The sequence below is a fragment of the Pimephales promelas genome, chromosome 23, assembly GCF_988280905.1.
Source record: "Pimephales promelas chromosome 23, fPimPro1.hap1.1, whole genome shotgun sequence".
Classification (NCBI taxonomy): Eukaryota; Metazoa; Chordata; class Actinopteri; order Cypriniformes; family Leuciscidae; genus Pimephales; species Pimephales promelas.
In genome coordinates, this window is record NC_142791.1 from 8,835,999 (window position 1) to 8,852,648 (window position 16,650).

At 38.3% G+C, this 16,650-nt stretch overlaps 1 protein-coding gene across 2 annotated transcripts in view; it reads right to left on the minus strand.

Annotated features, from left to right (window-relative positions):
• Nucleotides 1–11,223: 11,223 nt before the first annotated feature.
• The window catches only part of efnb3a (ephrin B3a), a 38,873-nt gene continuing 33,446 nt past the window's right edge, over nucleotides 11,224–16,650 (minus strand). Inside the window, exons 4-5 of one of the 2 annotated variants that reach the window (XM_039675670.2) lie at nucleotides 16,383–16,445; nucleotides 11,226–15,146 (exon numbers count right to left, since the gene is read on the minus strand). In XM_039675670.2, coding sequence (XP_039531604.2) covers nucleotides 14,716–15,146; nucleotides 16,383–16,445 — 494 coding nt within the window. In that variant the 3' untranslated portion in view covers nucleotides 11,226–14,715. Of the gene's footprint in view, nucleotides 15,147–16,382; nucleotides 16,446–16,650 lie in introns of both variants that reach the window. The other variant, XM_089126525.1, reaches the window with a different exon arrangement.

Sequence of the window (16,650 nt, forward strand, 5' to 3'; positions counted from 1 at the left end):
GATGTACAGTATTGTTGTTATTAAACATCTTAAAATGATGTGGTATTTGTAAGGGACTGTATTTATGAACCGATTTGTTTATATTAACATAAGTCTACTCGCTGTCGTATAACACTTCAATGAATGAGTTACAGTTTCGAGACTCTCATATGAGGCGAGGAATGCAGACTGGAAAAAAAAAAGAGTTGTTTGCTTTGCAGGGACTCAAACATTGAAAGAAATTCTGTAACTGTTCTCCTCTTTCTCCTGCCCTGATGGATGGACACACACACACACACACACACACACACACACACAGAGAGAGAGAGAGAGAGAGAGAGAGAGAGAGAGAGAGAGAGAGAGAGAGAGAGAGAGAGAGAGAGAGAGAGAGAGAGAGAGAGAGAGAGAGAGAGAGAGAGAGAGAGACTACCACCAGCATGCACTGACCAATTTTCTCTTTCAACAGACAGACAGAGACATTTGGTCTCCAAGGTAACCAATCATTTTGTCTATCTCGTTGCCAGGTGACTGGTTGTCATAGAATCCAGACATGTACATTTAGTATTTGATACAAATCTCCAGCTGTACTCTTTTTTTCTATCAGCGTCTCTCTCTATTTATCCTCTCTCCCATTCTCTTTCTCTCTTCATTTCATAATTTTACTGTTACTTTAAAGAATTTCATGACAAATGGCATAAAACCTATTTTCTAAAATTCAGAACTCTGTATCATAAATTTGCCCCTAGTTCTCCAACAAAACAAGTGCAGTCCCATCTCACTCCAGCAGTGGAACCTAAAGCAGTAAAAAGGCATCATGAATGGGAGGACAGACAACCTGGGACACAGTCAAATAGACAACAACTCCCTAAACCACCCCGAACACCTTAGTGACCGCCTAGCAACTCTCTAGACACCACCCCGAACACCTTAGCAACCGCCTAGCAACTCTCTAGACACCACCCCGAACACCTTAGCAACCGCCTAGCAACTCTCTAGACACTACCAGGAACATTCTACCACCTGCCTAACATGCCTCCTGCAACCCGAGTTCGGTTATTGGTTTGTGTTCATTACCAATCCTGTTCCCCTCTCTCCACCCTGCTTTCCATTCTGATCTCCACACTGTCCAATAAATTCATAAAACACCACAATTATAACTTAAAAGAATGACGGACAGACAGACAGATATATAGAGTCTGAATGTCTCAATAAAACATGGAAAACCCAACGTGTGTTGATGAAGGCATGTCTGCCCTTCAACTGACACAGTTTAGAGGAAACTGAGAGTAGTTGGGTAAATTTGGCTAATTCTGCTGATGTGCCGCGGGAGAGAAACACACTCCAGCTGACTGAACTGGGTTAGTATTAAATGTAGGACGATGTTCCAAACCAGAACCACCAGTCACACACACACACACAAAAAAAACGCTTTGCTAAATACAAATGACAGGTGGTGCCAGAGCGTCCGTGCCACACACTCTCTCTCACACAAACAAACATTAACAATCACCTACACCAAGCTGGCATAAACATACACAAACACACAAGACGCACAGCTAAACTTTCTTGGGATCCATGTACTGCTGATTGTCTGTCGTGTAAATATTTACCTTTACACTCACCAAATTCCCAGTTCCATTCATCTGGTCCACAATTTACCCTGCGCTCCTAATGTGGAAAGACACACAATCACACACACAGAATCTGTTTACCTCATCCTCAAAATAAAATACACAGTGCTAATGAGAGAGAGTGGCAGGCGAGACACGGAGAGAGAATGCTCAGACAAATCCACACAGACATGTATGCACACACCACAAACACAGATCCATGAGCAGAAATCATTTGTACATCACACGCACACACACCACTCACGCAAGTCAAGAGATATAAATGCATTTGGACAAACTACTGAAGCAGCAACAGCAAACCGGATTCAGTGGGGAACAGAAGCTAACCTGACATAACACTTCTGTTCAAAGAACAGCAGCACATCATTCCAGCTCGCATCATTTATTGAAACTAAAAATATTAAAAATTATCCCACTGTGATGATACTTTATTGAAGCAGTTATTCTTTAAAGACCTCATAAAGCCCCCAAATGACATTGAAATAATTCATAAACTGAGCAATGCAATATCTGAACCACTTATGGTTTTACAGAAAAATACATTAAAGTCTTTGTGAATTGACATTTAAATCTCTAAAATAATAATAATAATAATAATAATAATAATAAAAAATCTTGCTGGAAGATGATATCCTGTGATTTTCTACTTCAAGACCATTTCGACAAAACCTCATGAATGCTAGTCAACTACTAACAAAATTACCTTGATGATGAAATCAGATCAGCAGAATTTGTAACCAAAAAGTTTATGAAAAACATGGTTAAGGTATGAAAAACAAAATATAATCAAATGTCAGATTGACAATAGGCCTGGTTGGATAGGCACATACCGAAAATGTTTTTAAAATGTTTTACAGTGGAAAAAGCTTGAAAATCATTATTTTTTCTAGACATGCGTTCCCATGTGCAAACTTTGAGAGTAATATTTGGATTGTTGTCCAAAATGGAGGAACTCGTGCACAAGACTGATTGTGAATATAGTCACGGGTGAGACTTCACAATATAGCACCTCTCATACCTTAAATACGAAATACCTGCACTATATGCGGAGGTGATAAACACACTGCAGAGAGGCAAGAACTTCAAAAAAGACTGCGAAAACAGACGCAGGGCATGTCAAGAAGACAGCAGGCTGCAGAAAGACAGGGGAAAGAGAAACACAAGAGACAACACAGAGATAGGAGACTCCAGAGGGACTTTCAGCCTGGACCAATAATACATGCAAACAGTGTTAATGTCACACAGAGCATGATTGGTACTCTGTGCTTATGGGAAACACTGACCTTTTACAGAGAATGAGAGAGAGAAAAAAGGAAAGAGAAAGAGAGTGTGTGTGTGTGTGTGTGGAACTCAGTCAATGACAGCTGGGATTCCTTTGAACAGCTCAGACTCAAGAGTCAGCAAATATGCGAGTGTCTGTGTCCAATGTATGTCTAGAGGGTTGAGTTACACCACATCTCGTTTGCTGCGTGGGGAAGGGTGTGTGTGTTTAGGGTATTTGCCCTAGTGTGCTGTTGCTGTTTGTGCCACGCATTGCCAACCTCCCAACATTAAGATTAGTAATTTCCCCCCAACTTGTGTTACTTGTGTTCTTTGTTTCTTTGAATCATAAGATGGATATATAAAGTAGGCTACATATATAAAACTCACAATTGTAAATAAAAATTCAGAAATGTGAGATAAAAAGTCATAATTATCTTATGCATGTTTTAAATTCCCTGGTAGAAACATATGGAAGTTTAGATAAAAAAAAAAGACTTTTAGTCTCACAAATCTCTTTTCTTTGTAGAATTGCATGAAATGAGTCGCAATTGTGTTTTCTTTCAGAGAAAAAATACTTTATTTCTCAGATTTGCAACTTTATATCTCAAAATTCTGATTTTATTTCTTTCTCTCAAGTTTATATCATGCAGATTCAGAAAAGTCAGAATTGTGAGATAAAAAGTCGCAATATATATATATATATATATATATATATAATTAGCTTTAATTTATTTTATTTATTTTTCTAATTTAAATAATATATAAACAATATATTATTTAAAAAAAATAATTTAAATAATATTTAAATATTTTATTTAATCTGATATTTACATTTGATCATATTTCAGCTTTATTTAAATTAACAAAAAATAACCTTTTAATATTTTAATTTAACATTAACAACACTGTATATGAACATTTTTAGATTTAATTAGATTATTAGATATTCTTTAATATAAAATATTACTTTATTCACAATTACATATACAATATCTGCACAATTAAATATTATATATATATATTCATATCTACTGTTCTATAGTTGTATACTCACATTCACACTGTTATGATTACAATTTATTGTGTATTTTAGTAATTTTATAATAAAACTGGTATTTTTTGTCACATTTGAAGCTTAACACCCCTTGTGCTGTCATTGGATGGAAAAGAGCTTCAATATTCAGCTCTTTTTGTTTTCCAAGAATGAAAGAAAGTCATATGAGTTTGGAATGATAAGTGATGGTTTTCATTTCTGGGTGAACTAACCGTTTAACCAGATCTACACTTAAAACCTAATCCACTTTTCAACTTCATCTGCCCTCGGTGATATTTTATAATCCGAAGTTTACGTTCCTACTTAAGATTCAGAAAACACAGGGCGTGAGACACTAAGGAAGTCAGAGTCTGTGTATTTATGTGTACGAGGAGAGAGTTTCTTGGTCATTAACAGTTTCTTCACCCCCAAAAGCCTCTACACTCCTCCAGATCTAAACATGCACAACTATTACCTTCATAAATCCCAGCTTTTTCTGCCACAAACTCCCCTTTCAAAAACAAATGTTCTTTCTAACTGTCACACACACACGCAGACGCGGCCATGGTTCACTGCCTCTGTGCACAGTCTTCTGTGTATCTTTTTGTCTGATGGCTGCCAGGCTTTGTTTTGTGAAGAGAAATAACAAAAAGCGACCCCCTATTCCTTGACCCGCACCGCCTCTCGGCCACTCTAAACCCCTCACACACATTCCACACAGTGCCCGGGTCAAAGGCCACGACAAGCACAATAATGAGTTAAAAAGGAAAGGGACGGATCGGGTGAAGTTCATTCACATCTCAAATCCAGCTCGGTAGAGAAAGAGGGATATATATATTTAAATTATTCCGTGAGGGAAACAACCCTGTATGTATGTATGTATATATATATATATAGAGAGAGAGGGGGGGGGGGGGGGATGCGCTTTGGGACTGTATCCTTTGTCTAAGTGAGCTGAGGGATACTAATCACATGTATATAAGGAGAATTCACTACATCAATGGCATCAGCGCTGATTGTGGGCCTGACAGTAAAGAACATACAGCAGCCTGCATGGTTCTGGATCTATTTTTTAACATTTAAAAAGCCTTGAACCAAATCAACCACTATCAAGTTTCATTATGTTCATCCAAAGTATTTTAAAGTTTGAAAAAGACCAATGTACAAGACTGTGCACTTAACTGGAAACAGATGCAAATCCAACCTCATTTTACCAAGATGTGGGTATATGACATCATGCAAACATGTGGACATTCGTAAGCACAAAAAGGTTTTCTCCAGTCATAATCGTAAAACAACAAAACAAATTCTACCAACGTGGAGTCACGGAATGAGTGCCATTTGCAAATTATTATTTTCTAGATTTTTTTTTTAATAATATGCAGTACAATCAATCCATTTGTCAGGCTCACACATAAAAACCTTTGTTTGTTCTCAGCCAACCCAACACTTCATCACAAATCTTCCAATATTTAACCAAGGTTCTAGGTTCTTTAACCATAACTCCATCCAGGACAGCCAGGAACCTTGAGTTGTGATTGATGATCAGTTAAACTTGACAGGCTAGAACGGTCTGGTCCTGCTGATTTACCTTATACAACATCAGGCTCATCCCATTGGAGAACTCCTCGTCCAAGCTCTTGTTCTATTCAGGACTATTGCTCTCTAATGCTCTCTTGGCAGGGCTTCCAGCATCGCAAGTGATCCAGAATGCTGAAACAAGAGTGATATTTAATGAGCCGAAGAGAACGCACGTCACACATCTCTTCATAAACTCGCACTGGTTTCCAATTGCAGCTCGGATCAAGTTCAAGGTGCTGATGTTTGCCTACAGAAGATCCACTGACTCTGCACCCCTATACCTAAATGTATTACTCCAGACTTACTTGCCATCCAAAAGATTGCGTGCAAATGAACGTCGACTCGTGGTGCCATTTCAAAAATGCACAAAATCACTTTCAGACCTCCAAGCTGGTGGAATGTCCTGCCTATCTCAACCCGAGCTGCTGAGTCTTTAGCCATTTTCAACACTTGACCCATTAATACTAACTTTCTATTCTATTCATGTACTGTGCAAGACTAACTGGGACTAGTCACAGCAATTGCATATAGCCATTTTGTTGGTTTGCCTGCTTCTATTGTTCTCCTCATTTGTGAGTCACTTTGAATAAGCATCTATTAAATGATTAAATGTTAATGGAAATGGAAATGTTTTAACAGACTTTCTACTGCACTGAGACTCTATGAATCCATTATAGATATAATCACTTGGTGGTTTTCACAGTTCACAAAATATAACATTATTGCTTGCACTTAACATATTCAGTATGAAATTAATCTTAAAAATAATAAAGCCGTACTATGCCTAGCAGTTAACACTTATGCATGAACAACCCAAGTTTTAAACTCTCCTAAGTCAAATCTAATCATCACATCCTCATTGGTGACAGACTTGTATGTGGCAAAGTGGAATCCTTAATCAAAATGGCTGCTCTGCTCCATGTTACCAAAGTATGGCCTCTTAGGAATAGCATTTAATAATCAACAATGTGACTTAAAATGGCTCAAAGTTATGTGGACATAGTTGACAAATCTGGTAAATGAAAAATAACAGTGTACAACACCTTACCATATTTTGAACATGGCTCCCCTGAAGACAGAAATGATGTCACTTCCTATCCTATTGATCATGTAATTTAAAGAGACAGTTCACTTTTCACGGGTAATTCATCTTTTTTAAATGATTATTTTTTCATACAAATGTTATTGATCTACTTTACATATTTTATCAGTAATTCCTTTTTTGTTCCTCCGTTAACTATTAGCCTGGAATAATCACCAAAAAAAAAACTTGCTTGAAGATCTCTCTTCAGCATTGTGGGTACTAAAGTACCCTACTTTCCTGTAAATTCACCACAATGATTTTGAAATTATGGACTTGTTGCTTCACAGAATATATGATCATCTAACATCTAACCTCTGCTCGCTGTGGGTCTGTTTTGAAAAGTTTTCACATTAAATCAATTTCTTCATGAAGACTTTAAATGGGATTTTTACCTCCGGTAGCAATCTGTTGTGCTCTATTGTCTCTAATTGTGTGTGAGGGCACAATTGTGAGGGCACTTGTGTGAGAGACAGTGTGTTCTTGTCGAAACGAGTGTGTGGGAGAAAGTAAGATAATTAAAAGCTGTTGTGGTCTCTGCACAGAGCGTGTCTCTAGAGGCAGATGCTAATCTTTATGAGTGCGTAGTGCGTGCATGCGTGTGTGTGTGTGTGTGTGTGACCTGTGTCTCTTAGGGAGGATGTCTGTTCTGATGGAATGCTGACCTAGAAACCAGAGCATGGATAATCCTGACAAGATCACAAATCTCATTCTGTCACCAAAGAGATGACTATGTGAGTGTATTTGCGGTTGTGATGTGGGACGGTAATGAAAATTACATTTTATTGCTCTGTTCCAAAATCTAGTGAGCTATATCTATGAGGACAGCATTTTGAAAGAATCACAGTTATACTGACTGGAATGCTCTGACAAAATATAGGTAACTTGCCTTGTAAAAAATAATATTTACCAAATATTTACTTTTTTTTAAATAATTTTCCAAATATTTACTTTTATTCTGAAGCAGCACATGTTTTCTTTGAAGGCAATCCCAGAATGCACTATGACAAGCTCAGTGACGAAAAATTAATTCAAGATGGCAGATGATGTTGATTAAGTTAAAAAATAGTTAAAATATCCATCTGAAAATCATTGAAAATTGAAGAACGTTGGTCCATAGGATGTTCTTGGAACATACCGTCTCTAAAAAAGTTTCTTTTTAAGAAAATAAAACATTTAAAGGGGTGATGAACTGAGAAATCTAATTTTCCTTGAGCTTTTGACATCTAAGAGGTCATCATATTATAAGAATATCCTGTAAGTTTCAGAACTAAAAACGTACTTGTAAGTCCAATAAAAGCTTTTATTGACACCAGGCTCAGCAAACGACTCGTTTTTCAAAGTGGGGAACTATGACGTCAAAGAGGTTAAAACACCACCCCCGCAGAAGAAGATCAACGCCTACTTCAACACGGTCGGTTTAGCCCCACCCACCGAATCGCGCATTACACGCATAGCTAAATAACATAGATGCCTACCTTGTGATGACAAACCGGATCCAGCTACCGAGCAATACAAAATATTGTGCAGTGCCTGGTTGTGGAAGAAGACAGTCGCTGCATGCTTCCTCTGGATTCCAATAGAATCCAGGTAGATTGTTTGGTCCCACGCCGCCCCTGTAAAACGTTATTTCATTACCTCATCCATGAACATGATTTGTGAGTCCCGTTAGAAAGATTTCCATCGGCAGTGGAGGTGAAGAGGACAACTCCCATTATTCCCAAGGGGGTAATCCATCGACCGGAAGTTGAAGCCTCGCGGAAGCTGCCATCTTCACTTGCGTTAGCATTTCCATTGACTCCCATTCATTTTGGCGTCACTTTGACAGCGAATAACTTTATATCTGAGGCGTTTGAAGAATCCATTTGTCCATTATTTATTTCTAAAGAAACACAACAATGTTTAAAATTACCTTGTAGCTTGTGTTATGGCCCCGTAGAAGCAGTTTTTTTTTTTTTTTGTAAAAGTAGGCTAACGATTGCTTCATACCCCGTATGGACAGGAAGAGAAGCTTGCGGCCAATCGGGGAAACGTGGAGGCAAAACGACAACATAATTAATCAAAATACCTAGCAAAAGTTTATCCTGCTCCTAGCTCATGGACAGCTCTGCAAGTTTCGGAAGGGAATGATTCAGATTTCTCATGCCACAGCCCCTAGAAGACAGACGGGTTGCTCACGTCACATCTACGTCGTCAAGCTCTGTTTGAGTCGGTTTGAGTCTGCGCGTCAAGAATGGAAGTGCTGAAAAATCGCTAAAAATGGGCTTCACTTATCTCAATTGAGTTCCAATGGGATGGCTCTGTCCACAACATCATCAAGCTAAGCTACGCCTTTGTTATTGTTTTGAAAAAGCAACCTCTAGTGCAGGGTTCTCAAACTCAACTGGGGGCCGCTGGAGGTAGAGTCTGGGTCAGGCTGGGCCGCAACAAGTATTCCACAAAAAACAGTATTGAAGTATTCCAAAAAAGGAGCATAACTGATCCAATCTTCTCAATCTTTATTAACGTTTCTTCTGAACTGTTCGTCTGAATTTGAACATTCCTTTCTGTACATGATTGGCTCATGAGCTGTCCCTCTGATAGTTGGAAGTTAATTTTACAAACTTTCTTTGTCTATCCTTATAATACAAGAAAAATGATTATTCTTACATTGTTTTAGAACAGGGGTCGCCAACACGTCGGTCGCAAGCTACAAGTAGCTCGTGGTCTGATTGGTGGTAGATATCGCGCTCACATATTTTGCGCGCTCAAGTTCGTTATTTCAAATGTAGGCGTAATTCTCATAATTGAAGTGACGCGCTCATTTTTTCCCCAGGCGCATGTACGTTTGTACTTAGCGGTTGTCTGACAAACCCACCGTCACGAGACTGTCTATGGTAGACCATAAGGGGGGTTAAAAAAAAAACGCGGCACACGCAATGACAGACGCACTAACGTTAAACTTTAATGTCAAGTAGGGGGCCACAAATATCACCCCGACATTTGCGAATGTTTGCTGCAGCAGGCTATTTAGGGACCCCCTAAAGTCCATGGCGGAAAAAATTAGATGGGGAAGGAAAAGAAGTCAATGCTTTTGTGTTCTTGCAAATATTTTGCGTCCCCCCGAGAAACCCGAGTTCGTTACAAGAGAATGCAAAATCTATTAAAAATGTAGCTATGGTGTGCAAAGTTGCTGTCCAGAGCATTCAAATATCACTCACTTGGTAATGAGGTTTCATCACGGGTAGAATGTTGTCTGAAAAAGCAAAGAAACTTACTAGATTAAGGATCTTATGTGTTTGTGTTTCAAAATCACACACTTTTGACCAGTATTATGAACAATATTAATTGTGCATTCTAGTATTTGCACATGTGTATGCGATGCATTAATGGTACACAGTTGTTGTGAAATTTGTTCATGTGATTTTTTAAAAAAAGAGATAGGCCCTATGCCTGGTATGTCAAAATATCAATAAAACTTTACAGCCATGTGTTGACAGTTATGCAAATGTTGATATGGATTAGCCTAGTAACATTCAAGTTAGTAAGACCAGCTCCAGTAAGGGTCAATAAACAGAAGAATTTGAAGGACGCACACCATACATGCAAATGAAAAGATTCAATACTAACCTCTAGCCTCTAGCCAACCCCCTTTAATTCACTGGCGAGCTCTCCGCACACACAAACAGACGAATGAAAACAAACACGGGTGCACACAGTTCCACTATCTATGAAGCCCAGATGGACCTTCTCCCCTCAGGCGGCCATTACCAGAGCGAAGGTGAGTTTCCAGAGGAAGAGGAGTACACCCCATATATTACGACCTGTCAATCATGCGCACAGCATCAGAGGAGTATGAAAAAAAATTGCATTTAAATTTGACTATAAATGTCATATTGTGCGGGAACTGCTTTAATAACGCAGCGGTTTTAGGCCGAAGTGTCTGTCGGTACAGATTTTGAATAAATATTCGGATAGAAGGAATGTGTTTCATCTCCAGGTGAATGAACTGAAACAAATGAATGATTTTGAAACTGATCAAATGTAACAATATCTTGAATCAAAGCATGTGTGTCCATCTGTCTTAACAGCTTCATCTCTGACAGCCTGTCAATGGCCTGCTGGCGTGGATATTACTGGGATGAAAAACAACTCTATCACACTCCGCCAGAGTCTGTTTCAAGAACAAACTGACGCTCAAACGCAGCAGCCGACGGTACTTATGACTGTACTGTGAGGGTCATGTGGGGTTTTGGTAGTGAGGGGTTTTTCCAGCGCCTGTCAAAGTGCCAATTTGATTTAGTGCCCTGAATTGACGGGGGCAACACATCAAACACTGATATAGAGAGATGAACCAAGAAGGAACTTAAAGGAAGACGGAAAGAACAAAACCAGGAGGGGAAGGGAGTGAGTGTGCTGTTAAAATGCCAGCGATGTCATCCAGCACAGCATTACGAGCCAGCAGCAAACCGTATCGCCTCATGGACAAAAAGAGTAACAACAGTGGTGGAATGTGGGAAGATATCATGAGATCAAGTAGAGAGGATAATCTAACAATATAATGTCGAAAACTGCATAAAACAAAAAGTGTTAAAAATGCCCTCGGTGCGATTTGAGACCGTTCTAAAGGTGAATGATAGCCATGATAAACCAGCTCAGAGGCAACTTTTCAGTTTTTATTAGTGGGTTTTACTGCATGAAATGTAATTTTTATTTGATATAGTGTCTGGGTTGGAAAGAGAGAGAAAAGGGAGAAAAAGAGAAATGTCTGGTATAAAGGAACAAACTGTTTTCCCCAATGTCTTATCTCAGCACCTTTTTTAAACACATTTTTTTTACAGAATCTCTGAACATCAAGTCCTGTCCAGTACAACTGGACTTCATAAAACACTGAAAAAAGTCCTCTTGCCTTCTGAAATCAGCATTATTTATAGAAATACTGTTAAGAGTTGGTTAGAAACAGTCTTTATCACACTTTCAAGGCATCTCAATTAGTTAGTTAACAACGTTTCAATGTAAACAAATATAACAGACATCATTAAATGACTATGTAAAATGCTGAAACAGGGTTTAGTGTCCTTGTGTGTTGGCATTTAGTTAGGTATTGAAATGGTTTGGGTGGCTTTTATGTCGATGCTAGTCAGGCCAGAATTGGCTTGTCTTTGCTCAAAAGAGAAACTGGACAAAAAGAAAAAATCCTTAACCCATGGCCTGACTAGTAGAGGAAGTGATTTATGTGTTAGGATTCAGGCAGTAGAGTATATCACATAATGCTGGTGTAAAAGAGAATTTATAGTATACATTGATAAAGTCACTAAAATAAGAAACGAGTAGGCTTGACAATGTTTCCTCCAGGCATACAGGGGGCAGTAGTAGGAATTCATCCCTATAGAATACCACAATAATAGACTTCTGTATGAAAACTAGCTCCTCTGAATAGATGTACACTGGAAAAAAAAATAACAAACAAAACAACAACAAAAAAAATTCTGATTTCAAAAAATAAGTACTGATTTTGCAGACATAACTAAAAAAACAAAACAAACAAACTAAAAATATCAGAATAAAGTTCTGCTTAGAGATTTAATTTACTTGGTAAATATCTTAAATAAAACTTTCCTTATTTTTCTTCTTCAAGATTTTATGTCTTCAATGATTAAAACCCTGATTCCTAGACAAATTACTCTGTTCTCCTATTAGTAAATAAAAGTTATTTTAGTCTCAAGGCTTCTGGGACCTAATCAGTGTATTTCCTGATTTAAAGATGTGACTTTTTTTTAGTTGGTCGTTTAGTTGGTAAAGATTAATTAATGTTAAAAAAATATGAAAATACTAAATGTTTTGACATGTTTAGTCTTTTTATTTGGTACATAGTAAGGAGTAACTATTGGACTGCATTTATGCCACCATTAAAAAGTCTGTGAAATATCATTAAAGTCCATTTAACATCAGACTGATGATGACAGTAAATGCAATAAAAATCGCATTTCTTTTTTCCCCCAAATATATTTTCCTTAGAAGTACTAAAATAATCATCAATGCAATTGTTCAGGGGAATCAGAACCATAAGTGTTCAATTCAATTACAGTTCCCATTGCTAGTCACCATTGAGGGTTACCATGGCCAAACGACTATTCTCATTCGCTCAATCTACAAAAAAATCCACACTGTGGAAAGCAACAAAATGTGACGAACAAAACCATGAAAACCCATAACAGAATGATTAAGGTGCCATTTTTGGTTTTTAGCCATTTGATGGCAAGAACAGGAAGCTCAGGTCACTCAGGCTTGTAACATACGGTCTCTTCTTACATCAACGGATGATGTCATGTCTCTTCCAGTAAAATAACTCAGGTGGACCTGAAGCCTCAAGCTGGCACGGTGATAATGTCAGAGATGGTTCGGAGACATCACCCGAAATGTGATAATGAGAGTCGAGACGAGATTGTAACCAAGCAACTGGTGTGTGTAACACTCAAGAGGATGTGGAGAGAGATTGGGACTGAATTAATTTAGACGCAAAGTTACATTGTCCGTCTTAGTCCTGCTGTTTTCAGCCTGAATCACAGTCACAAAGCTTTGAAACACATACAAATGCACAGCTGGAGTCCATCTGCGGGAGTTATCACAAGAAAACACTAACTGCTGTAATGTGAATGTGTGTGTTAAGTGTGTATAAGTTTTGCATTGTGTGTCTACAGTAAGTAGGCAGTTTATCATGGCATACACAGTACTTCAAAAGCTCGGGCAGAAAGCGAGAAGCCCTCAAATCATCATGAGTGACGGACATGAGTGTTTTTCTTCGACTACTTAACTTTGACCTCCAACCTCTTGGAAGAGTCTCCATCTGAAAAAGTCGATCATCCGTCAACACCTCCTCCACATGCGATTCCTGCTCCTCACATAAAAATGTTTAAAAAACCTCAAAAACAAACAACCAGCCACTGAGGAGTTGTTATAGGAAGCTGATGAAGTGGAGGGAATGAAAAACTGCTTCTTTGATGCACAATAAATAAATCAGATGGAGGTCTGAGTTCAGAAAAGACAAACATTTACAATCGGATAAAATGAGGAAAGGAAAATAAGAGCAGCGAATTCACTAAACTGCTGCGCTACTTTTGTGTGCGGGACACTCTGCATCTCATTCACTAATCACCCACAATCCAGTTTAATAAGCTGAAATCTGCGCTGGAATAGTAGGCCTATTTAAAATATTTCGAAAAGTTTTTGAATTATGACTTTTTTCCCTTTTCAGCACTAACATGCTTCCTTTTTATGCAAATTAACCTTTCCGTACAATTCGCAAAAATAGATCCTGCCGACTACGCCAAAAATGATAGATTGTTTCCAGTCTCGCAAGAAAATTTGGGTCAAGTCTTCACCATATCCCGTCAGATGACATCTGTTTTGTGTGGTATCGAAAACTGTCCAAAAAAATTGTATTAGCATTATGCTAATATTTTAGCAGAGATTTAACGAAGAGATTTTTTCCTACATTTTCGAGTGATAATGGCAGCAGTAATTCATATATTAGCAGAGTAATGGGAACATATAGACGCACAATGGACTGTGAAACATTTTTGGCTTTTTAAAAATCTTAGTGATGCTGTACAGTCTCAGTAAACGCATTTTTGCAGATTGTGCCTGGCTGCAATTCAGCCTTCAAGATGGGGAACTGTGGTGTGGAAATTGCGTTCCGATCTGTTTGCTTTAATGAATGAGGCGCTAAAACAATGCAGAGAGCATGTGCAAATAACCTCCAGAGTGTAAAAATGCATTAAGTATTTATATTATTAACAGTTTTTTTTTTCTCTAAAAGTATGAATCACTTAAAAGTCTCACTCTCTACAGTTTGGTTTTTAGGATAAGCACAATAATTCAGTTACGACCATCGGATGTATAAAGTCGTCTCAAACAGGCATTCACTTGCACCTGAGCACATGTGAAATCCGTGACCCGCCTGCATCATGACGCACACAGAGACACACACGTGTAAATAAACGCAAAAACACGCTGCTATAACATAAAAGCTGTATTTACAGCTTTTCTATATGGTACGATCAACTCAACTTCAGGTCCAAGTTCTTGTAACGCTCTTACATATAGAGTCACGTGAACACAGCGAAGTACGATTAAGTCAGGATGGGTTGTCTTTGTGCTCGCTGATCTCATACTTTATAGTAAATATTGGCTGGACTCTGAGGGGGCATCTCTTGAACGATGTAGACGGGGTGTCCGTAATCGCCGCTGACTTTTTCGTAATGGGGGCAGTATGCAGAGTCAGAGGTCCGCAGGGGAATGATGATATCACTGGGCTCTGAGCCGTTATTGTTGCCCCCACCGGCCCCAGTAGCTGCCCCGCAGGAGCTGCCCCTCTTTGGGGTAAGAGAGGACAGTGTGAGGGCAGGGTGGTGAGTTTCAGAGTGCTTGGCTTTCCGGCGGCGGTAACACACCACAGCGATCACTACAGCGATCAGGACGACGAAAGCTCCCCCCGCACTACCGGCGATTAGAGCGATGTTAGAAGCCGATACGGCGTCGCTGTCTCCCCTCTCTCCGGCCTCACCTCCATCATTCCCTTTAGATCCACTTTCTGTATCTGAAGAAAAGAGCAGATAAATCAATGCTTGCATGGACCAGATATCCACATTTGAAGTTCCCTTCCTATTTGGCTTTATCTTCTACGAATAACATCCTGATAGTATTTAGATTAGATTTGATTTAATCCATCACTAGCTTTGATTTCAGCCGGCTTGAATTAAAAAATTGCCTCATGTTTGGCTTCAACACTGCTAGTTTCTCAAATGTTTACCTTATGGAGATCAACCAGTTCAGTCTAAGCCTCCAAGAAATTAAAAATAGCAATTCAAAGAACACTAGACATTGCGCTAACATGACAACAGATGCATATGCAGATGGTAGCAAGGTTAATACATAAATGTAGTTGAAAGCAGACCTCATTGGGATTTTCACCATTAAAATTGTTCACTTAACAAACTTTGGGTTCCACGTTTCACACTGTACACTTTTGAACCCGGGTTTACAATCTATTTCATTTTAGTATTATTTACTATTATAGTATTTATTAATATTTAAAAAGAGCTTTTATGTTTACATTTGAATCTTAGTTTCAGTGCTTTTTCTATTTAGCTTTAATTAACATTCATTTAAGTTTTAGTAATAGTAGAACTTCAACTTAAACTTATTATATTTCAGATACTTCTCAAGGCAAGATTTCTCATTTGTTCATTTTTTTCATCTAATATTTATTTTCCATGTTATTTTACCTTTATTTCATTTAAAAACACGATTTTCATTGGTTTTAGGGAACACCAACAACACTGTTAATATTTACATGTTTATGATATTTAAACATCAATTGAAACGTCACCACATAAACCCAGTATATTTTGTCAAAAGTCTTCTAAGGTACTACAAAAATAAAGAAAAACATGAAGGAGGATAACACAGATGAAACACTAAACTAAACTAATTTCTGAAGGAATTTCTGAATATTAAATGAGGGCATGTTGCTTATGACATTGGGAGCTGTTGTGCTCACGGGGACCCAGGTTAAAGCCTGACCTGGGTCATGTCCTGAACCCTTTTCCCTCTTCTCTCTCCCTCCACTTTCCTGTCAAATGTCCTATATAGTAGAAGAATAGTGAGGGAGAGAAAAGTACTGCTTCCGGAGCTTTACTAGAAATAAAATGTTGCTTGATTCAAGATTAAAAGTGGCATTAATTCTGGGTTACACTTTTTCAAAATCCAGGGTTAAGCTAATAAATGAATCTGAAAAGCCCTCAGAAATATTCTTTTGGAAGCTGGTTGTTACCTGGGGTTCTGCTGTTGGGTCTGCCTGGGTCAGGTTTGGGTTTTGGGGGAAGGCCATATGCAGCTATGAAAGCAAAAAAAAAAAAAAAAGCAAAAAAAAAAAAGCAAAAAAAAAAAAAAGATGTGAAACACTAAGTACATTTTGATGCATGGTTCAATTACTTCAATAATGTGAGCAAGTGTGTGCTGGTATTGACACAACATTTATTGAATTTGTCTGCAACTCTCCCTCAGTGCATACTGTAGGTTGATTCATTGATGTGCTTTTG